A 26,072-nucleotide genomic window follows, 5' to 3' on the forward strand; every position below is an offset into this window, starting at 1 on the left:
CACCTAAGAGATAACGTAAGGGTGGTATTGAATGCCTTAGAATACTATGAGACACACTCTGATAAACCAATGGTAATGATTTTTCTGGACGCCCAAAAGGCTTTTGACAGAGTCAGCTGGAATTTTATAATACAACAATTAGAAGTGATGGGTTTTGGGCCTCAATTTACAAGGGCAGTTCAAGCCATCTATTCTAAACAGTCGGCAAGGCTATTGTTTAATGGATCACTATCAGATGAGATACAGATTTATAAAGGTACCAGACAAGGATGCCCTCTTTCACCGCTGCTATTTATTTTAACACTTGAACCACTTCTTAAGACGATCAGGCAGGATTCGGAAATTAAGGGCTTAAAAGTTAAAGGGGAAGAATACAAACTCCAAGCATTCGCCAACGATTTGGTTTTCATATTAAAAGATCCTCTTAATATGGGACCAAAATTACTTATGAAACTAGACGAATACGGGGAGATAGCGGGATTAAAAATCAATAAGGATAAGGGACTTCCGGTTGGTGACTTGCAGCGACAGGGTATTTAGTGAGAGCTCGCTGCTCCTCAACACCTTTTAGCACCGCGTTTTGGGGATCCCCTTGGGGGACGCGGGACCCGGAGAGCCCTGCGGACAAAAGAGGAAGCCAGGCAAGCGGAAAGTGGGTGCGATCACCTCTCGCTGGACCAGGTGGCTCTGTCTAACCAACGCGGTGAGCCGGCCATTGATGGCGGGCGCGAAGCAGCAATAGCCAACAAAGACGGGAAGCTAAGAAGAAGATCGGAGGTGCGGTGACAGATTTAAGCCTATTTCCCTATACCTATGATTGTGCGGTAGAGAGGGGATCGGTGAAGTTGGGAGAGGAGTGCTCGGAGCGGCGAGAGGCAGAGACGGAGAGGGTGGAGCAGCTTGCACTCCCGGCGATCCGACAAGCCGAAGAGCAGACGAGAAAACAGGGGGAGTGGATTGCGTCTGTAAGGAGCTCTGGAGGGTGCGGTGTGGCGAGAGAGTAAAAGAAAAAGGAAAGACCATTGGTGTGGCTGGCTTTTTGTATTGTGATTGAGTGGAAGAAAGCAGGAGAAATACAGTGACTAGCTGTTTGAGGCTTCCAGCAAACAGGAAGTGCGTCCATTGATCCGGAAGAGTGGAATAGCAGTGGTTGAACAAGAAGACACTCTGGCAGAGACTACCACCATTGAGTTTTGTTGGAGCCCAGCAAAGTGGGAAACTGAAGATTTCCTATTTATACTCTATAACCCCGTAAATACTATAAATACTATAAAACAACATACTTATACCCACATATTTATATGTTTATATTTTCCTTATCCTTCTCTTGAATATCTGTGATATTAATAAGTGAACTCTGTTTCTCTCTCTAATTTTATAATTTTATAATTAATATTAATTAGACCTGTTAAGTCATCTTACAGATATATACAAAAAAAAAAGGTTGATTATATATGAGAATTTAGATTTCTATAATTATTACTAGTTAAGGGGAAAAAAATAGGGTCGGGTTTGTATCCTACTAATTAAATTATTATATAGGATTTTATATTTATTTATATTTATTGTAATCTATTTATACCTATTTATACCTATTTATATCTATTATATCTATTTATATTCAACTTTTATTAAGAGCTGAACTTAGAATTTATTAACTCATTAACTCATTGTGGTCAACTTATATAATTTAGAATATCTATTTGTATTTATCTATATCAATACTATCTATTAGGATTTGAAATTAGAATTTATTAACTTAAAATAATTACTTGTACTGCTAGCCTTTAACAATTTACATATATTACTTACTCTTTTCTAAGATTGAATTTAGATTTTATTAAGTGATTAATTGACTAGTATCGATATTTTGTCTACCTATTTGGAGGAGAATTATATAATTATATAATTAGTGATTGTTAATTGCTGGAAACTTTATAGTAGCCTACTATAGTAATTTGGAAATTTAGAACTTAGTATTAATTGGAACTTATTGAGAGTGTAGAGAGGACCAATAAAGGAGCGAAATAAAGGTCTAAGAAAGCTCCTCAGAGAAAACGTGGCAAGTGCCACTGGATGAGAATTTGGAGAAAGATAGAGGAGATAATAAGAGACCAAAAATCGGTTCTGAAAGAAATGGCAAGTTTGACCTCCACAATTGCGAAAACTGGTAAAAAAGCGACATCTATACCTACCTTAGCGATGTCTTCCCCAGCCACCCAGAAATCAGCAGAAGGTCTCCAGAAACTAGACAAACCCCCTATAACTCCTACACTGCAAACGGTACAAACATCTCTTCAGTCAATCCAAGAAACAATGCTTGCGATGCAAGAAAAACTTTTGAATAGTCACTCCGAATTAAAATCAGACATCCATGCTCTTGATTTTAAAATGAATGAGATCCAAACTGCTATTGCTAGTAATGAAAATAGAATTCTAAAAGCAGAACAAAGAATTGAAAAAAACGAGAAAAAACTGGACACAGTGGACCAAACTTTGTCGGCACAAAACAAAGAAACAGAAGACGCGCTGATCCAACTTGAGATGGACAAGGCCTCATTTTACTTGCGTTTTCAGAACATCCTGGAAGATAAAGATGAGGATTTAGGTGATAAGATGGCGGAGTTGATTGCAGAAACTCTGCAGCAAGACAAGCAGGAAATAATTCGTGAGATTGACGAGGTGTACAGAGTTCAGACGAATTACGTAAGAAGAAACAGACTCCCCAGAGAGGTCCATGTGCGTTTTGCTAGAAAAAAAGTTAGGGACATCCTGTATAATATAGCTCGGGAGGAAAAAATTACCTATGGGGGAAAAGAAATTAATATTCTGAAACAAATTCCGAGAAGAGTGAGGGAAAGGAGGAGAAATTATAGGTTTTTGACAAATCATCTAAACAGGAGAAATATAATTTTTAGGTGGCTTTTGCCAGAAGGATTGCAAATTTCCTGGCAAGGGAGGAAAATAAGAATTGATTGTCTAAGTGATGCTCAAGACTTTCTAGAACAACTAAGGGGAGGAGAGGAGGAACAAACCAGTAAGGAGGATAACGAGATAGTAAATACGGAAGAAGAGATATCCCAAGAGCAAATTACTAGGGAAGACATAGAAGAGGAGAAGAAAAAGGAGGATACTGAGGAAAGAGGGAAAAAATCAAGACCAGTGAGAGCAGTAACTTTAAAAGGTAAATAAGAACAAGAGACTAGAAACCAATTTCAGGAATGAATGATACCAAGATCATATCGGTAAATGCGAACGGCTTAAATGATTACAAAAAAAGAAGGATAATATTGTCGAAATTGGTGAAACAAAATCCCGATATTATCTGCATCCAAGAGGTCCATATAAAAAAAGATGAAGCTGACTATTTAAATTACTGTAAATTTGGTAAAGTATTTTCCTCACTAGCTGAGAAAAGGAAAAGGGGGGTCGCCATCTATGTTAAGAAAGGAATAATGGCAGAATGTAAATATAAGGATGGAAAAGGGAGAATACTCATAGTTGAAATAATGAGAGGTAACTCTAGGCTGCTATTAGTAGGGGTTTATGCACCGAATAAAAAACAAGGGAAATTCTATAGGAAACTGCAGGAACAGTTGGCAAATTGGGCACATCTTGAAATATGTATGCTAGGGGATTTTAATGGAATTGTAGATCCAAAGCTTGATTATCAGTGCGATATAACCAAAAAGAATAAAAGATCTCCCTTACCAAAGACTTTCTTTGATTTGGTGGATGAGATAAATCTAATTGACATGTGACGTACCTTACACCCCCAGGACAGACAATTTACATTTTATTCCATCCCACAGAACTCCTGGTCCAGAATCGATATGGTTTGGGTTACTAGAAAATTGGCGTTAGAAATTAAGAAAGTTAACATGGGCACCAATACTTGGGCAGATCATAAGCTCCTTGAAATCAGTTGGTCCCATGATACGAAGAAAATACAACAGAGATGGACCTTAAGGACCAATCTCCTAAATGAAAAAGAGTTCACACTCAAATTGAATGAAGAAATCAAACGCTTCTTCTTAGAAAACGGGAATCGAGGGACAGCCAAAGAAATTGTGTGGGACACCATAAGGCCTATGTCAGAGGAGTAGCTATTTCATATACTGCCTTTAAAAATAAGGAAAAAAGAAAGAGTAGAGAAGAATTTACTCAAAAATTATTACAAACTGAGGTTGAACTACAGCAACGACCGGGAGATGAGGCGACGAAACAACAGTGGTTGATGATGAGACATAGATTGAATCTATTGGACCAGGAGGAGATAGCTCAAAAAATAAGAAGATCTAAGCACTATTGTTTCGAGAACGCTAACAAGTCGGGGAGATGGTTGGCGTATAAATTAAAAAAAGAGAAGGAAAAAAACCAAATACTAGCTTTAGAAGACCCACAGGGCATCCTGCTGACGAAGGAAGAAGACAAATTAGAAAGCATAAGAAAATTTTATGAATGTCTTTACAAAAATGAAGGAATTGAGTTAAACAAGGTAGAACAGTATTTGTTGGAAGCCAACCTTCCTCAAATTTCGGAAGAAGAAAAGGAAATGTTAAATGAAAAGATCACCATAGGGGAGTTAAGAACCGCCTTATCCAAAATAAAGAAGAATAAAACTCCAGGCCCTGATGGTCTCCCCGGGGAACTATATCAAAAATTTGATGATGCCCTGAAACTGGAACTGTTAGAAATTCTAAATGATGTTATTGCTGGCATAACAATCCCAGACTCCTGGAGGGAAGTGTATTTGACTATCATTCTGAAAGAAGGTGCCGACCCGAAGCAGATCTCCAACTATAGACCCATCTCACTGCTTAACGCAGATTACAAATTATTTATGACTATAATAGCGGAGAGATTCAAGAAAATTCTAAATCGATGGATACATAAGGATCAAAATGGTTTTCTCCCAGGGAGACAGATTAGAGACAACTTGAGAACAGTCCTAAATACCATTGAATATTATGAACAACACCCTGAAAAACAGATGGCTTTAATGTTTGTCGATGCCCAAAAGGCATTCGACAATTTGAATTGGACTTTCATGATAAACCAAATAGATTTAATAGGATTTGGGACTAATTTTAGGAGGATGATAGAGAATATCTACCAAAATCAGAGGGCAAATATATTAGTAAACAGAGACAGAACCCAGACATTTCAGATCCAAAGAGGAGTCAGGCAGGGATGTCCCCTATCCCCCTTACTTTACATTCTAGCATTAGAGGTCTTACTTAGAAGGATTAGAGCAAATGAAGATATCAAAGGCTTGACGATTAGGAAGGAAATATTTAAAACACAGGCTTTTGCGGACGACGTTGCCTTCATAATAGAAGACCCATTAGACACCGGCTCAAAATTAATGCAGGAAGTACAGAATTATGGAGAAGTCGCGGGCCTTAAACTTAATAAGAACAAAACTAAAATAATTGTGAAAAATATGACAAACCTACAAATGAAAGAATTAGAAGATTTATTAGGCCTCCAGGCAGTTAAGAAGATAAAATATCTGGGAATATGGATTACGGCGAGACTCTCTTCATTAAAAGATGATAACTATATCCCCTTATTGCAGAAAATTAATCAAGACCTCGATAGGTGGAGGAGGCTTAAATTGTCCCTGACTGGTAAAATTGCGGCGATCAAAATGAATATCTTACCGAAATTTCTATTTCTATTTCAAAATATACCGATATCACTAGATAAAAAAATTTTTTTGGATTTGAATAAACATATCAGGAATTTTTTGTGGGAGGGCAAGAAATCAAGGATTTCTCTCAAGACACTTCAAGGGAAAAGAAATTTGGGAGGGTTCGGGCTCCCTGACTGGGAATTATATCAAAAGGCGGCAAAAATAATTTGGATAAAGGAGTGGATCAAATTACAAGAAGGTAGAATTTTGACACTAGAAGGACACGATCTCCTTGAAGGATGGCACGCTTACCTCTGGGATACAAAGGATAGGAGGAAAACTCATTTTTATAAACATAAAATTAGAGAGACATTGATTCGTACGTGGCTGGAAATTAGACAGAAGATATATACCAAGGTTCCTAGCTGGTTGTCGATTATGGATGCTCTAGTGGCCCCAAATAGGAGAGGGAACTATAAATTGGGCACATATAAGGATATCTTGGATGAAGAAGGGAAGCTCAAATCCTTGGAAGTATTGAGGGACCAGGGGGTTTAATCTGGATTGGTGGAAATATCTCCAGATTAAGTCTAGATTTCAAGAAGATAGAGATAAATGTGGTATTGAAATGAAATATGGATATTTTGATAAAATTATTTGGGGACCAGATAAGAAAATGTTATCGAAAATCTATAACTTTATATTAGATGAGGATAGAGCCGAGACGATAGCTAAAAATCAGCTAAGCATTTGGGAGAAAAACTTAGGATATGGCCTTAATTTCAATGACTGGGAGATAGCTTGGAACAGGAATTTCAAAATAGCGAAATCGGTAACATTCAGGGAAAATCACTACAAAATGTTGCATAGGTGGTACCTAGCCCCGGACAGGCTGGCCAAAATATTTCCAAATTCCTCTGCTTTATGTTGGAAATGTGGAAAGACGGTCGGCACCTTTTATCATCTGTGGTGGACTTGCCCTGAGACCAAAAAGTTTTGGTTAAAGATTCGACTCTGGCTCTCTGAAATAACGGGACAGGAGATAGCCCTGGCCCCGGAATCTTTTCTCTTAGGTATGACTGAAGATGGTCTCGACAACAATAAAACCCAACTGGCAATTCAAATTATTACTGCGGCTAGTTTAGCCTTTGCGAAACTCTGGAAATCTAACTCTACCCCCTCTGAGGAAACATTAATAAATAAAATTCTAGAGTGCGCAGAGATGGCTAAATTGACGAGCGAGCTAAAAAATGAAGAGAACTCTAAGTACTACGAAGTATGGGGAATTTGGTATAACTGGTTAAAGAATAGGATAAAAATATGATAATAGGCTATGATTTGTTAGACACCCGAAATGGACTTAATTGTATAGAAATGTAGAGAGTTGTATAGAATTGTATATCGTATAGTTATGGATGGAATTCACCTAATGTTTGATCTATGAAATGTGTAAACACTGCATCTCGGATCAAGATTGTGATTGTACATTGTCTTTTTAAAATTGGAAAATTCAATAAAGTATTTAAAAAAAAAATCAATAAGGATAAAACCAAAATGTTAACAAAAAATTTGTCAGGTGCCCAAAAGGAACAGATCCAAAGTATTATGGGGATTAATTGTGTCAAAAAACTTAAATATTTAGGTATTTGGCTTAGAAATAGATGTTCTTCTATCAAAGAGCTCAATTATTCTAAATTATTAATAGACACAGCGAACGAAGTGGAGAGATGGCAGCATATTCAGATCTCATTTTTGGGTAGAATTACCGCGATAAAAGCCCATGTTTACCGAAATGGATCTTTTTATTTCAAACGGCTCCTGCAAGATTGGATAAAATTTTTTTTAGGAAATTAGACCAAATTCTAAGTAAATTTATTTGGCAGAGTAAAAAACCCCGTATAAAAAGAAAAATGCTGCAAGAGCACAAAACAAGGGGCGGCTTGGGGCTCCCTATGTATGGGAGCTTTACTACCAAGCTTCATCCCTGGTTTGGATAAAAGATTGGGTGATCCTCTCAAGAAAGCGCATTTTAGCAATTGAAGGATATGATTTGCAGCAGGGATGGCATTTCTTTTTGTGGTCTCAGAAAGACAAACAATCCAAATATTTTACAAATCATTATATTAGAGGAATTTTATTAAGGGTTTGGGAAATGGTGAAAAAGCAAGTTTACACACAGATTCCTAAATGGGTGTCTCTGTTAGAGGCAGTGACCCTTCCGACTGTGCACAACACAAAGAGGAACTGGGTTTATGGTGACTTGTTGGATGAAGTCGGGAGACTTAGACCTAGAGCCGATCTCCAAACTAGAGGATTAGACATAGACTGGTGGTCCTATGCGAAAATTCAAACTAGATTCGCTAGGGATAGACAGGAACATGGTATTTCCCTTCATTTACAAACTTTTGACAAGTTTCTCCTAAGTGGCCAAAGGAAATTTATTTCCAACATTTACAATTTTCTTCTATCCAATTTTATGGCGGAGGAGATTGTAAAGGACACGATGATTGCCTGGGGGAGAAATATTGGAACAACAATTCAGCTTGATGCATGGCAAAATGTATGGAACAAAACTATGAAATTGACCCTTTCTTCCCCATTCAAAGAAAACTTTTATAAGATGATCTACCGTTGGTATCTCCCCCCCGCCAGAATCGCTAAGATGTTCCCAGGATCCTCTGATAGATGTTGGAAATGTAGGTCGGCCAAGGGTACTTTCTTCCATCAGTGGTGGATTTGTCCGTTGACTAGACGTTATTGGGGGAAAATACAGCAGTGGCTGCTGGAAATAACAGGTGTGAGCTTTCCCCTTCACCCAGACCTCTACTTACTAGGAATAAGACCGATCCACATTGACAACAAGGATTGGTACATATTTGTCCATGTCACAACAGTGGCAAGAATGGCATTTGCCCAACTGTGGAAAGATGCAGATACGCCCCCCGACCATCTGATAATAAATAAGATTCTTCGATGTGCTGAGATGGACAGGTTAACATATATATTAAAAGATAAGAAAGACTCAATATATAATAAAAGTAGGGACAGATGCTTTGTCTGGCTTAAAAAAAGGTTAAACCTAGGGTGATAAGATCGTTTTATTAGATTAAATAGATACTTAATAGGCTATATAATTCTTTATAATCTTGAAAAAAACAGGCCAATTGTTTTGTAGATAATTAAAAGAACTTGATTGTATTGAAATGTTTGGTTAGGATGATATTAGTTAATATTAATTGGAGAGTGAGTTTAACTCTCAGTTAGTCATGTTTGTTGTTTCGTTTTAGTCTTGTGTTTATGTGTCCTTACATTTCATTTCTTATATTGTTTTCCAATCATTATTATGTGTCAATTTTACTGTAAATATTTAATAAAGATATTTAAAAAAAAAAAAGAAAGAAAACAACTATTCCAACTTTTTCCTTACCTCAGCACAGGTTAAAAAAAAGATTTTTTAAAAAAACCTCAAAACCCCAGAATCTTACAAAAGTAATAAAACCTTTATTTTTATTTTTTAAAAAAAAACACTTTTGAATGGTTTTTTAAACATGGAAAATAAACTTTAGGAACAGTTGTCTTCTACTCAGACAATAACTTCAACCCCCAATACAATTCTCATTTTCCTCATGGAATCTGCCTCTTGCCCAACATGCATATTCAAAATCATCAGCATATAACATAAAACCATAAAACTATCCATCTCTTTTTTGCCCTGGAAATTACCAAATGCCCAATTTCCATTAACTTCATGGAAAACGCTCATTTTAAGTCTTGAGTTTGCAATGGTTTCTGGTGAGCCAATTAGCTACCTGTTTGTCACAATCATGGTATGTGATGGACATACTAGGATTTGCGTAATTTACAGTATCCAACTCAGTGTTTTTCAATCTTGGTAACTTTAAGGTGTGTGGAACTTTAACTCCCAGAATTCCCTATTGGCTGGGGAAGTTGCCAAGACTGAGAAACACTAAATACATTTTTAAACCCCAATCAATGCACAATTGAAACCTAAATGTACCCCAGGCTCTTAGAATGATAAGGACTAAATATGCAAGCAGGTTAAGAAAGTAATGAAGCTTCCTGCACCTGCAGCTTATTCTATCCCTATTTCTACCCTGTTTGCTCTCAAAGAGGAGTTGTCCTCTATTTTGCAGCTTTAAACTGCCATCATCACATCTGTCACCCTCCCAAGCATCTCAAGTTGGTCCTATGTAGTATCCACTGTCTTGCTGGACTGGAAATGACTCTATTCCTGCTGGAATCTGAGACAAGGCAGGGATCATTTCCTGTGTAAGGAGACTAAATGGTTGAGCTTCCAGATTTTGAATGCTGGACTGCATCTGTGTCACATATTGGATGAGACATAAAGTTTCCTGCACAGATGGGCTATGTTCTCCAATCGTGTTGCTATAAGGAATCTGGGGTGAAAGTTGAGCCTGACATTCTTCAACAGGTGTCACCGCTTCAGCACAAAGGACAGTAGGTGAAAGTGGATTTTCAAAGGTGTTTATCCCTTGGGCTCCATATGGTAATGCCATATGAGTTCCATGTTGATCTGGATGTAAAACCCCAGAAGGTAAAAGAGGCTCAAGCATGCTACAGAAATCGGATGGATGAGGATCAATGCAAAACTGTATCTCTTCCCCACTCTGACACGGCTGCACTCCCAAAATTTCCAGGGTTGAATTGCCCAACTGTTCTCCAGTTGAAGCAGAATCTGCTGTTGAATGGAAAGTATCGCCCAAAGAAGTTTGATTGACTTCATCTCTTGCATCTTGGTGGCAAGAAGAGGAAGGCGCTCTACACAGTATGTCTCTTTTGAGCTGTTCTATGAGACCGAGAAGACTATCAACTGTCAGCTCCTCTTGCTTTGGAAGGCTTGACAGACCTTCCCCAGAGGAAAGGCCCTCTGTGCACAGAGGCTGCGAGGTCTGTTCCTGACCAACAGCTACCTGTAAATGTGATGGGACAGTGAAGTAGCTGTTTTCCGGGCTGACCTTAGAAGTGACTCTCTTTCTCTTGGCTTTAGGTGGAAGATCATGACTTGTCTTCAGGATGTCCAGACGAGTTCTTTTGGGCAAAATCAGCCCTAACAGCAAAGCTGGATGGCATTGATCAAGCCCTGTTGAAAGAAACAAAGCCACAAAATTAAAAGGACGTACCCAGGGACAACTTCACAAGAGTCTCAGCCATTTTTAAAAGAAGCACTTTCTTTTCACCAGTTGCCAATACTGAAAAGAACGAAGTTCGTGAGGCAGGAACTTGTGGTTCTCAAGTTCCAGACAGAAACATAATGTCAACCTTAAGCATACCGTTCCCAATCTCAAGGCTGTGAAGAGAACAGCCAATTTTCTACTGTCTTTTCTGCAGGAAGTAAAAGCCTACCATTTAAATCATGCATATAGTGTATATGGCAATGTGATGGTGAATCTTTTGGGCTTGGCATGTCAAAAATTTGAAATGCCTAACCTGACTCCACAGGCATGTCAGTCTCTCTTACATACACACATACATCCTGAACAAAAGAGAAGCAACTCTTTTTCATTCATAATCCAACACACTTCTAGTTCACACAAAGTTGATTGCACACCATTGCTGATAGCATGCTCATTTTGCAGACTGTAGTTGCAAAATATTTGCAAAAATATTCTCTATGCTTGCTCCTCGAAAATGATCTTTGTGTGCAAACAACCACCCCGTGTTCCCATTGCATTTTGCAAGTTGCACTCTCTTTTGTGTCATTATCAATCACACCTTTGAAGATGACAAACTATATGCTGATATGGATGGGGAGAATCCATTTTAAGCTTTGGGTGGTGCAGGGTCACACGTATCTCTTGTGTTTGTATTCATTCAGTTTCTTTGGTAATTCAAACAGGGAGTTGTTGTTGGATGTTGGTGAACACTGGCATGTCACGCAAAATGTCATGGTGTATCACTTTGGACATACATGTCATAGGTTCACCATCACTGATATAGATATATAGACACAGATTATAGAGATGAGATATAGAGATGGAGATATTTATTTATTTAGTGTAGAGCAGTTAAAGGTATTAATTTTGGTGGACTGCCATAAGCAAAACTATATGTATATGATTTTCTTCCTGTCTCCACTTAAGCAATTAATCTAGGGATGTTGTGTCCCCAAGCTCTTGCTGTAAGCAGTTTCCTGAATACGGACATTCTGTAAGAGTCTGAAGAATTGGGACTTTTTGGTAATTGTGGGATTTTAAAACAAGTCTTTAAATTTGTTGGCCCTTATTTATCCAAAAGATTTAACTAACATTATATAGGTGCTGTACAATGCTTTACCTTAGTGCCCTAGAGATGTTCTGAAGTACAACTCTCAGAATCTTTTGCTTAGATTCGAAACAAAACAATGCAATGAAGGAGACTAATCTGCTTTCTTTAGAAAATGACGGAGGTGAATTGCTTTGACCAACTGGTATGCGCTCCCCTGCCTGTTTCTCTTCATCCCTCACTCTGGATCTAAGTAAATAGCACACTTGGTAGCTGTGCATATGATTCTCTGGCATTTTGCAATGCGAAACGAAAGGACAAGGCCAATTCCAAATGTCGATGGAAAAAATTTAATATCCTGTTCCAGTTGCCACAGGACAATCAAATACCATGTTGTCTCAAAACAGGCATGCAAAGGTCATCATAACAAAGCCAGTGAAAATGACAGCATTAGGCGGGGGGGGGGGGAGGTGGGAGATGACAGCTGAGGAAAGCAGACTTCCCGAAAGGTCCAATCATTAAAGATTCTGCAACAGTGCAGAATAGTTTTGGCTCATGTGGAGGTTGATTGTAATCCGTCCCACGCATTGGAGATTCAATGAAGTTCAATAAAAGTTCAAGCATCTCCATATTTGCCCCTGGAGCATACAAAAGTATAGGACACTGAATCATCCAAGGGGCCTGATATCCATCACACCCAGCAAAATCAAAATTGAACCCATCAATATAACACAAAGTTGCATCCCCTTTTTGGGCTAAGTCCATCTTTGCCTTTAGAACTTCATACAAACAAATTTATTTATTTATTATTTATTTATTATTCAAATTTCTATACCGCCCTTCTCCTTTCAGACTCAGGGCGGTGAACAGCCAAAATAAAACATTTATACATAAAGTGCGATTAAAAATAGATTTAAAATAATTAAATTTGGCCCATAGTTTAAAATTTATCAATTTAAAATCATATCAAAATTTAAAATCAACCATAAAATCATAAAATCAAGAGAGACCAGCTAACTGAAAGAGATGAGTTTTTAGGGCCCGACGAAAATACTATGTTTCAATTTCCAACAGTCCCCATTGGCTGACCTGTTACCATGTCTATTCCAGCTCATAATTACTTATATTGATACTCCTCCTTTTATGACTGGAATATACAGAAAACTGAATAATGTAATATTCTTCCCAGACCTGTATTTGAAGACCCAATTTCACAGTTCCCTTCAAATACCTAAGAATTCCTTTTTATATCCATCCAAAGCAATTGAGTTGGTGCAGCAGTAAAGCGACTTAGACTGCTTACTGCACAATGTCTGGTCTGGACCTCATTGTTGGCTAGTATCTTCCTTTTGTACACCCATTTGCACCCTATGGCTTTGCAACCCTGTGGCAAAGTCATAGATGTGAACACTCTATGTTCACCAATGGATTTCTTTTCCTTGTCCATGGCTTCTTTCCACTTTACTTGTTCAATTATAGGCAATGCCAATATTTCCTTGTTGTCTTGTTGTCTGCTACTTTTGCGCACTGGGAATGCCTTAAGACTTTGATTATTTACATACTGCACAGTCCAAAGATGCCTTACACCCCTTTAAGTTTATACCTTCTGCAAACTGTTGAATCTTTTATAAAACTCTGAAGCTGGCATGGCCAAGCTTTCTATGCAAGAGATGAACACATGAATCATGTTGTGCCACATTCCCAAATGTTTGTGTACATTTAACCTTTTGTCCCTATAACACATAAAGATTATCCTGCTTTTTGCCCTGTGCACATACACTTACATTTCTCTTTATGAGACACCTCCCATTTACAAATGTGGTCTCAAATCCATGCTTGCCTAAGCTAGAGACATTCAGTAAATTATGCTCCATTTCAGGCACACATAATATATCATTAAACCTTTGCTTCAAACATGGAACCAGGACACTGCCTTTTCCAATAACTTTAGCCTTCTGGCCATTTGCCAAGGCTACTTCATCTCTTCCAGCCGGATCCATCCTGGAAAACAATTTTGAATTATTAACAATTGTTTGACTAGCCCCACTGTCTATTAACTATTGGTCCCTACTATTACAATAGCCAACTTTTGCAACAGCAGCCTGTCCATCTGTTGTCCCTTTTCTTTTCAAATAGTCTTTCTTCAAATGAGTCTTATCACCACATATGAAGCACCATCTCTGCTGTGGGCTGTATTCCGGTCTCTGCAGACATCTTGTCTGTTGCTTTTCTCTCTCTGTTCCTTGGGCCCCCACCTCAGGAATTTCTGCTCGTGGCTTTTTCTAAAATGGTGTTTGTTCTCCTCAGAAATTAAATAGACTTTAAGGGCCTCCAAACGGAACTCTTGCTCTGGTTTGCATTAAATACTGCTGAAACAATGTCCCATGTTTCATCAAGGCTGTTTAACACTGACAGCACCTTTTGAGATTCAGGAATCTGCATCCCACGCTGTTCCAGCTCAATGAATAAAGTCTGCATGTGCAAAAAATGCTGCTCCACACTCGCTTGTGGCTGCAGCCTGGCTCTGTACAACTTTCTTGATAATTGCACAATATTGCATGCTGATGCACTCACATGCACACTTCTCAATTTCAGCCAGACCTCCTTTGCAGTCTTTAAATCAGCTACATTCAAGAATTGTTCATCTTCTAAACTTAAGATGATGTAGGTGAGTGCCTTATCATGCTGCCTTTGATCTGCAGCTGCTAATTGTGCCAGGGGTAGATTAACAACAATATCCCAAAGCTCCTTAGCCTTCAGGAAACATTCCAATTTTGCAGCCCAAATAATATAATTCTTCTGTCCCAAATGAGGCAGAGAGCTCTCCCTGAATTCAACACCCATCCTGCAATCTTTCTCTGCCTTGTCTCTTTTACTATAACACAGGCAGTCCTTCAGCTTAATTACAGTTCAGTCTTACTGTGTCTGATGTGCTCTGGGTCCATAAACTGTCAAAGTTCGTTGCAGCATATACACAGACAATTCAGCAGGATTCAAATTATATAAGAAACTTTATGTACAATACCATACAGCAGAATTCAGCATACAGTATCAGGAACACAGAATCAATATTCATAGAAGCAAGTCATTACAGAGTAGAGAGATACAGAGGCTAATATATTGTACAGAGGCCAAACCAACTCTTATATACAGTTCAGCAAGTCTAAGCCCAGACTCCAAACTGTCTCTTATGGCCCCACACAAACAAATACTATGTTTCAGTTTCCAAACAGTCCCCATTGGTTGACCTGTTACCATGTCTATTCCAGCTCATAATTACTTATATTGACACATTTTATGTGAATTTTATGTTATTTCTCTGCAAGAATTCTCAGTGGTTTCCCTCTCTGGTCACGTTAAACATAACAAATTATTGGCAATTATTAGAGGAATTTCTCAAAGCTTGCAGGTTCGGCATCCTTGACATAGATGATATCCTCCTTGGTGCACATACCAGAGCTAACATTTCTGAGTAGTGTCTCCTTTGCCAACTCTCATTCACTTAAATGTTATCTTAATCTGGAATTGCTTTAACAGAGTGACATCACATAGACTTCCCTGTCAATCTTGCTAACTACAAAAGGTCTTGACACCATTTAATGCATCTTCCCACAGAAAACTTCATTTCTATACCTTCCAGTATCTTGTGTTCTCTCAGGCTTTCTCATGTCAGCTTTCCTGAATCCTGTTTCTTTTTCTTTGGGTTGAGTTCGAGCTGCAACACTAGAACTGACATCTACTTTGGCCAGGTTGATTACATTGACTGGGAATCTGAGTTTAATTTTTCTTCTACTTCCACTCTCCACTTGTCTTGTACATTTTCTTGACATGTAATCAGAGAACTCTGTCAACCCTGGGCGAAACGACATTTTCTTTCGGTTACTCCTGCTCTTCCAGATACCAATAATCCTTGCAATTATCTGTGTGGTCCTTGATGCTCTCTGAGCTTGGTTGTTTTCTTGTAGGGGTTTCATGACCCAACTAAGTAACATCATCAGTACTAGCAGCCTTCTGCCATTCCCTTTTCTTCTTCTCATCTTTTTTTTTTCACTTCTCTGATTGCACTTGAGCTCTCATACTTCAGCTGCAAAAGTTCAGGTGCCACTAGATGGCAGCAAAAAAAATACAGAACACTCTCTTTCCTGTCATCTACTGTGTTTCCCCGAAAATAAGACCCAGACTTATATGGGGGGGGGGCAAAAGATGCATTAGGACTTATTTTTGGGAAAACATGTACAACGCGGGCAAGCTGAGAGATGGTGGGACAGATTGACACCCAATTTAATGGAGGGAGGCGATTCCAACACACAGCAGCACTGGCAGCAGGCAGAGGCGTGGGGGGGGGAGCATCTGATTTCTGCCATTCTCTTTCTTCTTCAGCCTTTTTTTTTTTTTCATTTTGCTGATTTCACTTGAGTTCTCGTACCACAGCTGCAAAAGTTCAGTTGCCCCTAGATGGCAGCAAAAAATGCAGAACACTCTCTTTCCTGTCATCTAGTGGCCATTCCAAGGTCTGCAGTCCAGAAATGGTAACTCTACAAAAACTGCTGAAACAAAGAGAAGTTTGCTTGAAAGAAAACCCATAACGGAGAGGTTGTATTAAATTATAATAGCCAAAGAAATAAAAACAAAAAACAAATCTATTTTCCTTGACAGGAAGCTTATCTTACAAAGAATATTTGTCCTGGTTTTAAGCTGTCCAGCTTCCTAAGAACCAAGAACATAAAAGAGACCTGGTCTGGTTCCTACCTGGTCCACCTACCGGGTGGAATTGGGAAGGCACCAATTGGTAGGCTGGTAACGGCACCAGGAATATCTCCATCTGGCTGCTTTCCACAATGCCGTATCTCTGTCTGTTGTTCAGATAGGTATACAATGTGTGGTAAGAATTGAAATCTCTGGATAAACTGGGGCGGAATCGTATCACCCCCATTTCCTTAATGGAAAGGTAAGAGAAAGGCCATTAGCTGATGGGAAAAAAAATGCAACATAAACATTTGTCTATATAATTTATGGTTTTTCTTGCAAGAATTAAAGCAGGAGCTGCCTATACGACCAGCACACTACAGGAATAGGCAAACTCTTTGTGGATTGTGTGTGTGTGTCTTTGTGTGTGTGTGTTCAGAGACTTACTGTACTTTATGTTAAGAGTTACACTGGCAAATTAAGCCTAACCCAAGAAATAACTGAAGAAGTGGAAACTGCAAAAGCTTTGACCTTGTGAGTGTAGAATTTACACTCAGGGGGTGTTCCAGATTTCAGCTCAGCCAGCTGACTTCATAAGCTAAACAGAGAGGATTTCAAGAATGGGAATCCTGAAGGGAAAAATTCTTCAGGAGGTTTGAGGGAGTCTGAAAAACAACTTAATTAAAGCCCAAGCACAAACAGTGCCAGAGAGAAAGAAAAATGAGAGACAACTGATGAGACCAGCATCGTTTCAAAAGATGCTCTCTTATAAATTCAGAAACACAAAGGATAACTTTTTTTAAAAAAATGGAACAAAAGGCTGTATAATGAAACTAAAATACAGCCCAAAGATGGGGTCAGGGAGGCTAAAACTGAGAATGAATTGAGGCTAGTGATGAACACAAAAAATAAATAAATAAATAACAAAAAGGCTTCTTTGAAGTATGTACCGAACTAAAGTCAAGGCAATAGGGAGTCTGCTGGTTGGAAAAGATGGACAGATAGACTAGGAACAGATCCTATGAGTACTAGTCTTTCCTTCAGCACGCAAGCTTCCTGGATGACTTTGGGCCAGCCAGACACTTTCAGCCAAATCAGGGGATTCCATTCCAGCTATGGGGAGAAGGTTGGATTAGATGGCTTCCAATGCAGGGATGAAATGCTCCCGGTTCAGACCGGATTGCCTGATCCGTTAGCGATGGCGGTGGGTGGTTCGGAGAACCGGTAGCAAAAATCCCTGCGCCCCTCCCCTCCACCATGCCCAGCTGAGCCGCACAATCATCAGAGGCTTTTTTTTTTTTACTTTTAAAAGCATTTTTTCTACAACCTCTTCTGACAAAAAAATGCTTTTAAAAATAATTTTAAAAAGCCTCTGATGATCGCACGGCTCAGCTGGGATCGTCAGAGGCTTTTCAAAGTATTTTTTCCTGCAACCTCTTGGTCAAAGAGGTGGTAAAAAAATGCTTTAAAAAGCCTCTGACGATCCCAGCTGAGTTGCCTGATCGGCAGAGGCTTTTCAAAGCATTAGAAAAAATGCTTTGAAAAGTTAAAAAAAAAAAAAGTTGGCCATGCCTACCCAGTCACATTACACCCCTCCACCAAGCCACGCCCACAGAACCAGTAGTAACAAATTTTACATTTTACCCCTGCTCCAATGTCCCTCACATCCTATATTTGGAAGTGGAAGTAGGTTTGTTAGGATATGAGTAACCATTCCTAAACAAAGGAAGAATTTGGGAAAAATGAAAATACCTCTCTCTTTGTTGGCCATATGCTGTCTACATAAACCCAGACATCCTTGGGGAGAATATTTCCCTTTGATTGAAGAACTGTTGGTAAAGCCTACAAGAAAATAAAAGAGGCAAACTTTCAGTGTTGCAAAAAAAGAAAGCTCCATATATAGTAGTAAAGCTAATCCAACGGATGCACTTTTTATCAGCATTCCTTATGGCAAGGTAAAGATAAAGAAGTCCCTGCAGATTTTATTCTTGCCAACCATAGGGGACGGTGCTCATCTCTGTTTCAAGGCCATTGAGCCAGTGCTGTCTGAGGACATTTCTCTGGTCATGTGACCAGCATGAGGTCCCAGACCGCTGCTACCTTCCCACCAAAGTGGTACTTATTTATCTACTCACATTTGCATGCTTGTTGTGGTCCGCCAGCAGCCTGCGGAGCTGGCAATGGAGTTGGACAGTGAGGAGGCTGGGGAGGAACATGGGCCAGTCCTGGAGTCTGGGGAAGGCTTGGATAAGGGCTCTGCATCAGAGGCAGAAATGGGGCCAGGGCCATCTGGGAGTTATGCATGGACTCCGGAGCCTCCAGAGTTGGACATCAAAGAGGCAGAAGAACAGGGGGAGCCTGTTCCTAGTGCGTGCATGTGCAGAGCTGCCAGAAGGCAAGAACAGTTAAAACAAAAGGGACGACTTGGCAGTAAGGCCTGGAGATGATTGGCCCCTCCCATAAGGCTTAAAAGAGGAGCAAAGGCAAGTGGGCCCTTTGCAGGAAAGCAATGTTGTTGATTCTGTTCCCAGTCAGCATCTCTGTTTGATTCTGGACTCTGTGTGGCTTTGCCAAGTAGGTCTTTGGCAGCATGTCAAGGGAGGTAAAGGTTGGTGATTATCCTGAAGGACTTCTCCCGAAGGACTTTTTGCAACTAATTGGGACTCAGCTGTGAATGAACGTAATTCACAGCTGTTGCAATAAAAGGGGTTTTGGGGACTACTTGTGTGTTTTAATGACTCTGGAAGTTGAGGTCACAACACTGCTTGGTTGGCTGGAGCTGGGGCGAGGATGGAAACTCACATCACATGGCACTCGGGTCTCAAACCTGGGCTGCCGGCTTTCCAACCAAAAAGCCCAGCATCTTAACCATGTGCTGAGCCACACCACGTAATTATGGACTATAAAAAAATAAGAAAACCAACAGGGCCAAAACCCCATAGCAAAACCACACAGATATGTTTGAGGCTCTCTAATAAGCTCCTGATGGAAGCAGAACATTCCTGCCCTATCCATAAGAATATAAGAATAACTGTGGTCCATTTCTGTAATCATAACTAATCTGATTGCTCTTTCTTTTCTCAGTTCTGCAATATCCCTCCAGGAATTCAGTGACCAAATAGTATACATTACTCTAACCATGGGTGCATTAGAGATGTATACAGTGAGTCCTCGGTTAACAACCACAACTGAACCCAGAATTTCTGTCGTAAGTAGTTGCGGTCATTAAGTAGGTCATTATGTGACCTGACTCAATTTTACAACCATTTTTATGATGGTCATAAAGCAAATCCATTCTCCTGAATGGGTGTAATGCTGTATTCCAAATTTCAAATGCCAAAAACCAGCAAAAAGTACTGGAAACTGGCAAAAATTGCAGTCACATGACTGGCTTGCAACCAGTGTCTCTCAGTCTCAACAACTTTAAACTGTGTGATTTCATCTCCCACAATCCCCCACCCAGCATTCATTAAAAAAAAATAATTCAAACCACTTATTTGAGATGTGGCGCTATCAAAACTGAATGAATGAATGAATGAATGAATGAATTCACTGCAGTTTGTTTCCTTTTCCAGACACCACTTCTTGCAGCTCAGTGCATTGTAATGCATTATGTAGTTATGTATTTAACATTTAGCCATGCTGGGTAATGTTCTAATGACAGAAGTGGAATAATGGAGAAATTGCACAATCCTTCTACGGGAGAACAAGAGCAGCTGTGCTAATATTATGTAAGTCAGGACATCAGGAAATTTTCTGCTGCCATCATCGCATCCCAATGAGGAATAGCACTAAAATATTTTGGCCCTTTTTGGTGGTGTTATGGGCAAGAAGAGGAATTAGAAGGTAATTACCATTTCAACTTCAAAGATGGATACCCAAAATCACATTGGCAAAATTGACCATTCTGTGGCCGAATTTCAGCAACAGGTCAGGTCTTGAGGTGCTCAGAGCTGCAAATGGGGTGTCGAGTGTGCATCTCACAGGTAGCCCATAGCGGATTCAGTTACTTAAAGCTACCACTACCAGTGGGGTCCTTCAGAGCACTCTGCACTTGGTTGTTTTCTACAAACATTTCATTACTCAACTAGGTAACATCTTCAGTGCTAGACTAGAACTGATGTCCTAGCACTGTTGATGTTACCTAGTTGGGTAATGAAACATCAGCAAGGAAACAACTAAGCCTTGGTAGTACAGTGGTTTAATGCACCCTGTTATTAAGACCAGCTGCCTGCAATTTCTGCAGGTTCGAATCTCGCCAAGGCTCAAGGTTGACTCAGCCTTCCATCCTTTCTAAGGTAGGTAAAATGAGGACCCAGTTTGTGGGGGCAATAAGCTGACTTTGTATAAATATACAAAAGTATGTAGGCTATTGCTTAACGCATTGTAAGCCGCCCTGAGTCTCCGGAGAAGGGCGGCATATAAATCAAATTAAAATAAATAAAATAAATAAATAAGCTCAGAGAGCACCAAGGACCCCACAGTTCAACTCTGAGCTACAAATATTCTCTTCTATAGGTACCCTACCTGACAGAGATGAGGACCAAAACCAGAAACAGGATATGCTTTGGCTACAAACTGCTTCACACTGAACATCTGAATAAGCCCATTCCAGATGACTGAGTAGCTGGACTGCTTTGCCACTGGTCGATTTCGGTTTGCAGCGCTAGCAAAGGCAGACCTAAAGAAAGAGAAAGAAATCTGCAGATTATGGTCTGTTGCACACCAGCTACTATTTCATGTCTTAATTAATCACTATGGGTTTCCACTCAATTTTAATATGCTAATATTTCTACATAATAAATTTTGAATAGAAATTATTACTGAAAGCCAAAGCACGTTTAATAGAGATTATCTGACATGGATCCAGTTGAAAGAATCACTTTGTCTCAGTTTGTAGCAATCCAACCAGCATACAAGCAAATAACTGAGCAGGATTCATTTATAGAAGAAACTTCTTTATATACAATAATATAAAACATGATGCATGTATACAATATCCATGCAGCTCTTGCAACATGGTAGAGAGAAGTAGAAGTAGCAAGGACAAGGACAAGAAGCAAGGAGGCAGAACGCTCAATCACAGACAAATGAACTCTTTTTTAATAAAAAAGTTTTTATTTTCTGATCAAACAAGTATACAATATAAACAATCATTCAAACTATCATCAGAAAAAAAGAAAAAAAAATCAATTTGGTAAACTCAATCTTCAACCCCTCCTCACCACCCCCCACCCCCGACTTCCCAGAACAAAAACAGGGCATAGATTTCACCAAACATTCGCTAAAATAAACTAGCTAACTGCAAGATTTAATAACTCCCAAGACCCCTTAACTCCCCTTTTACAATTTCATCAACCTCCCTTTTTATAGACACAAAATAACATGTAATCCAATAACTCTAAGAATTTTAAAACCATTAACAAATATTAAACATTCAAACCTAAAAACATTTTCCCCCTCCTACTTTTCTCAAAGTTCAGATATTTTGAAATCTCATAACAAAAAATAAACCTTAGATATTCACTAATTAAATTTCTACATTTTTATAATTAACCATTAGTACATTAACTAGAAAACCAAAAAAGATTAATCAACATATTTAAAAATCAATATTCAACTTTATACTTTTTCCCCCTCAGTAGTTATAACACCTAAAACATAATCATTTTTAACCATGAGTAGAACAACTACAAAGCCAAAAGAAAAGGTTAATCTTCCATTCTTGCTTTCTTTTTATATTTTTTCCAGTCTTTCTGCATCCCTCCTACTTCTATTTTGAGGAGGTTTTTCATTTTAATTTGAGGTTGATATAACTGCAAAGATTGTCCCCTTTTTAAGAAAGTTTCCTCTGATTTAGAGCCCCCAAATCGCCTCTTCATGCTTATATAAATTAGTTCATTCCTTCGTCTGTAAAACCAAAGTTTATCAAGAGTTTGTGAAAAAAAGTTCAGTTGTTTCTTTTCTATTAAATGTATAGATTCCACTGACAAATCTCCTTCATCTTCTGAAACTTCGAAAGCCTGGTCATTTACTACTTTTTTCCAAACCAAGTCATAATTTTGAAAGATTCTATCAATTTTTCCGAAAAGAGCAGAGAGTAAGCTCGAAAATTCTTGAGAAGATTCTTCCACCCTCTCTGCTGCAATATCTCCTGAATTGTCATCATGCTCCGTAGTTGTTTTTGTTTCCTCAGTCATTTCTGTTGTTATCCCTTTAAGAATTGCTATTTGGTTACTTATAGCTGCAGTATGATTATTCATGGCTTCTTTTATAAATTCTGTAAGTTCTGCATCAAAATCCTTATAACTCTGTAAATCAGACAACTGTTTCGTTTCTGACACCTCCAAATAGCATCCAGCACTTTCAAGATCTCCTTTCTTAGAAGCCATTTTATTTTAAAGAGATTTTCTTTCTTCCCACAACCATAAAATCATAAAGTCAGAGCCATCCTTTTGAGCAGCTTTCAGCAATACCAAACGAAATAATCTTTTCCCAAACAGCTCTTCAAAATCTATTCCAGCAACTTAAAGCCAGTCTCTGAGCACGAGTCTATTAGCAAAGACTTTCCTTTCTAACTTTCAGTTTTAAAATCGCAACAAAGAAACGCCATCTTAACTTCCAGCTCAGAAAATCCAATTAGAAACATTGTATCCCCGGAGTTAAGTATTATACTTGCAAAAAGCTTGTCCTCCTGCTTCTGTTCCGCCTGCTTTTTTGAAATCATTTAATCTTCTGTTCGACAGCAGAAATTGGACGCAACGCCTAGCTCTGTAAAAAAAAACAGAGTCCCCCCAGATCCGGAGCTTCAGTGGGCTGAACAGGGAGCTCTCACCCTCCTAACCCCTGGAATTAATCCAGGGGTTTTCGGGGAGCTCTACCCTCACCCACCTGCTCTCCTCCCCTTCTTTTCCCGAAGGGGAGATTTTCAAGCCGTTTGACAGCTGATTAACGCTGTCAGAACGGCTCAACGGAATCACGGGGGCGGCGGTCTAAAAAGACCGTCAATGGCGCTGCGGAGCCAACCTGGAAGCGACAAATGAACTCTTATATACATGGAACAGTTAAGCTAAGCCATGCCCAGGCTCTGAGCCATCTGACATGGCTCACAACAAATCCTGTGTCTCAGTCACCAAACAGTTCCCATTGGCTGACTTGTTGTTATGGCTATTCCAGTTCATAAATTCTTATACACTGACGCACTTTGATTGTGAGATGGGCAGTATATACATTTAATGATTGGATAAAATTAAAACTTAATAAAGAAATGCACAACAGATGTACTTGAGGGATGGTCACAGAGCAAGCAAACAAGCAAGAGATGAAAGATGGGTTTAATATCTAGCTGCCGACTGCTTGGCATTGACCAAAAGGATCTAACCAGTTTCTTTCTGGTTTTGCCGATACCTTCTTTTGCCAAAATGAAATACCTTGGGCTGCTTTGGCCAAAGAACAAACACTGACTTTATCTCCTATTCAAAGCCTGGAGAGAAGAAATAAACAGGCCCCACATTTTTTCAGCTCAAGTATCTTCTTTCAGAGAGAAGACAGACCAATTTGCATGGGATGGAAAAAGGAAACACTCTAGCCCAGTGATGGCTAACCTTTTTGCCATCCCATGCCAGGAGGGGGGCAGACAGGGGTGTGTGCACGTGCATGCCCACACCCATAATTCCCGCCCCACCCCACCATGCACGCATGACACCCCCCCACACTCCCCCCGCTCCTGGCACACGATGGCCCAGTAGGCCCATTTTTCTCTGTCACCTGGCTCCAGAGCCACTCTAGGAAGTTGGAAGTTGGACTCTCTAGGTCCCACCGGAAGTTGGCAAACAGGTCATTTGTGGCCTCTGGAGGGCCTCTGGGGGGGGGAGGCCGTTTTCACCCTACCCAGACTCCTAGAGAGGCTCTGGAGGCTGGGGACAGCAAAAAACGGGCCTTCTGGTCCCACCAGAAGTTGGCAAATGGGCCATTTCTGGCCTCTGGAGGGCCTCCGGGGGAGTGGGGAAGGCAGTTTTCGCCCTCCCCAGACTCCTAGAAAGGCTCTGGAGCCAGGTGAGAGAGAAGAACAGGCCCTCCCCACCACCCCCCGAGGCCTTCCAGAGGCATGAAACAACCTGTTTCCCTACTTCTGGTGGGCCCAGAAGGCCTGAAAATCAGTTGGCCAGTGCGTGCATGCGCGCAAGAGCTGAGCTTGCATGCCCACTGATATGGCTATGCATGCCACCTGTGGACGCATGTCATAGGTTTGCCATCATGGCTCTAACCTCTTAAATCTCCATTAAACACACTTCTTGCTGTCCAGAAAAGAATCTGGAAAGCAATCAGCCATAAATTAGGAGAATAAATTTGCAAAATGCAAAACACAACCTTACCTGCTAGAAGCTCAAATAATTTAGAGATGACCATTAGATGAAAATAACAGTGCCAAATTTTGCTCTGCATTTGACTTTCAGTATGTGTTCTTCTCCTGAATGTGATAGCGACTGGAAAGTTGGAGGCAGGGAGAAGTTTTGTCATTACAAAACTCTGCCTGGTGTCAGATTCGATGGTGTCCAGCCACCATGTTCTTTGGCAGCCTGGTTTCTTTTTACCACTAACTCTTCCAAACACAATTGTTTTCTGCAGTGAATTCCTCCACATGACATGGCCATAGTAAGTTGAGATGCAATTTCATTATTTTGCCTTTTAGTGATATGTCTGGTATCACTCCAAGTACTTCAGTACTGTTAGTCAGCCGAGAGGCTGGAATATTCACATAGCATTCCTTAAGATTTCTGGAAGCTTTTATTGAAAAGGTCAAGACACTCCGTAGTTTATGTTCACAGAAATGTGAACACGTGATTTGAAAATCATAAATTCCACCTGATTTGAAAATCATAAATTGAGACAGACCTGCCCTCATCCTGAGGTCTCTTGTCAATCTCCGAGCATGTGATGTTTTGATGCAAAATCTGAGAGGGATTTGTGTCCTGCTTAAAAGTAAATTTATATGTGGCCGGCTCAAACATCCGCTCATTCTCAGCAGCCAACTCTCCTGCAGAGCCAGAAAGAAAGATACTTGTAAGTATTGTTTTCAATTACAGGAAGTTCTCAACTTACGACTACAACTGGGATCACAATTTCCATTGCTAACAAAGGTGGTTGTTAAGTGAGTTGTGCCCAATTTTACAAATATTTTTGCCATAGTTATTAAACAGATCACATGAATACATTGTGAATAAATCACATTAAGTGATTACATGGTTAGTAAGTGAATCCAGCTTTCCTCCATTGACCGCTTGTCAGAAACAAGTTGGGAAGGTGGCAAAGGGTGATCACATGACCCAGGGATGCAGCAACCATTGTCAATACATGCTGGTTGCTAAAGGTACAAATTTCGATCACATGACTTTGAGTACCCTACAACCATTGTTAAGTGCAAAGATCAGTCAAAGCTTTCAACACTTGTTAAACGAATGACTGTAAGTCAAGGGCTACCTGGGCATTTTAAATGATCCTCTGT

At 39.7% G+C, this 26,072-nt stretch overlaps 1 protein-coding gene across 3 annotated transcripts in view; it reads right to left on the reverse strand.

Annotated features, from left to right (window-relative positions):
• Positions 1–9,119: 9,119 nt before the first annotated feature.
• Positions 9,120–26,072, reverse strand: part of SPOCD1 (SPOC domain containing 1) — a 41,445-nt gene continuing 24,492 nt past the window's right edge. For 2 of the 3 annotated variants that reach the window (XM_070949788.1, XM_070949787.1), the window contains 5 exons: positions 25,463–25,604; positions 21,095–21,248; positions 18,320–18,409; positions 16,631–16,817; positions 9,120–10,760 (listed from right to left, as the gene is read on the reverse strand). In XM_070949788.1, the coding sequence (XP_070805889.1) occupies positions 9,835–10,760; positions 16,631–16,817; positions 18,320–18,409; positions 21,095–21,248; positions 25,463–25,604 (1,499 nt within the window). In that variant the 3' untranslated portion in view covers positions 9,120–9,834. The remainder of the gene's footprint in view (positions 10,761–16,630; positions 16,818–18,319; positions 18,410–21,094; positions 21,249–25,462; positions 25,605–26,072) is intronic. The other variant, XM_070949789.1, reaches the window with a different exon arrangement.

This window comes from Pituophis catenifer, unplaced genomic scaffold, assembly GCF_029215685.1.
Source record: "Pituophis catenifer annectens isolate HBS135680 unplaced genomic scaffold, rPitCat1.0.hap2 SCAF_9, whole genome shotgun sequence".
Lineage (NCBI taxonomy): Eukaryota > Metazoa > Chordata > Lepidosauria > Squamata > Colubridae > Pituophis > Pituophis catenifer.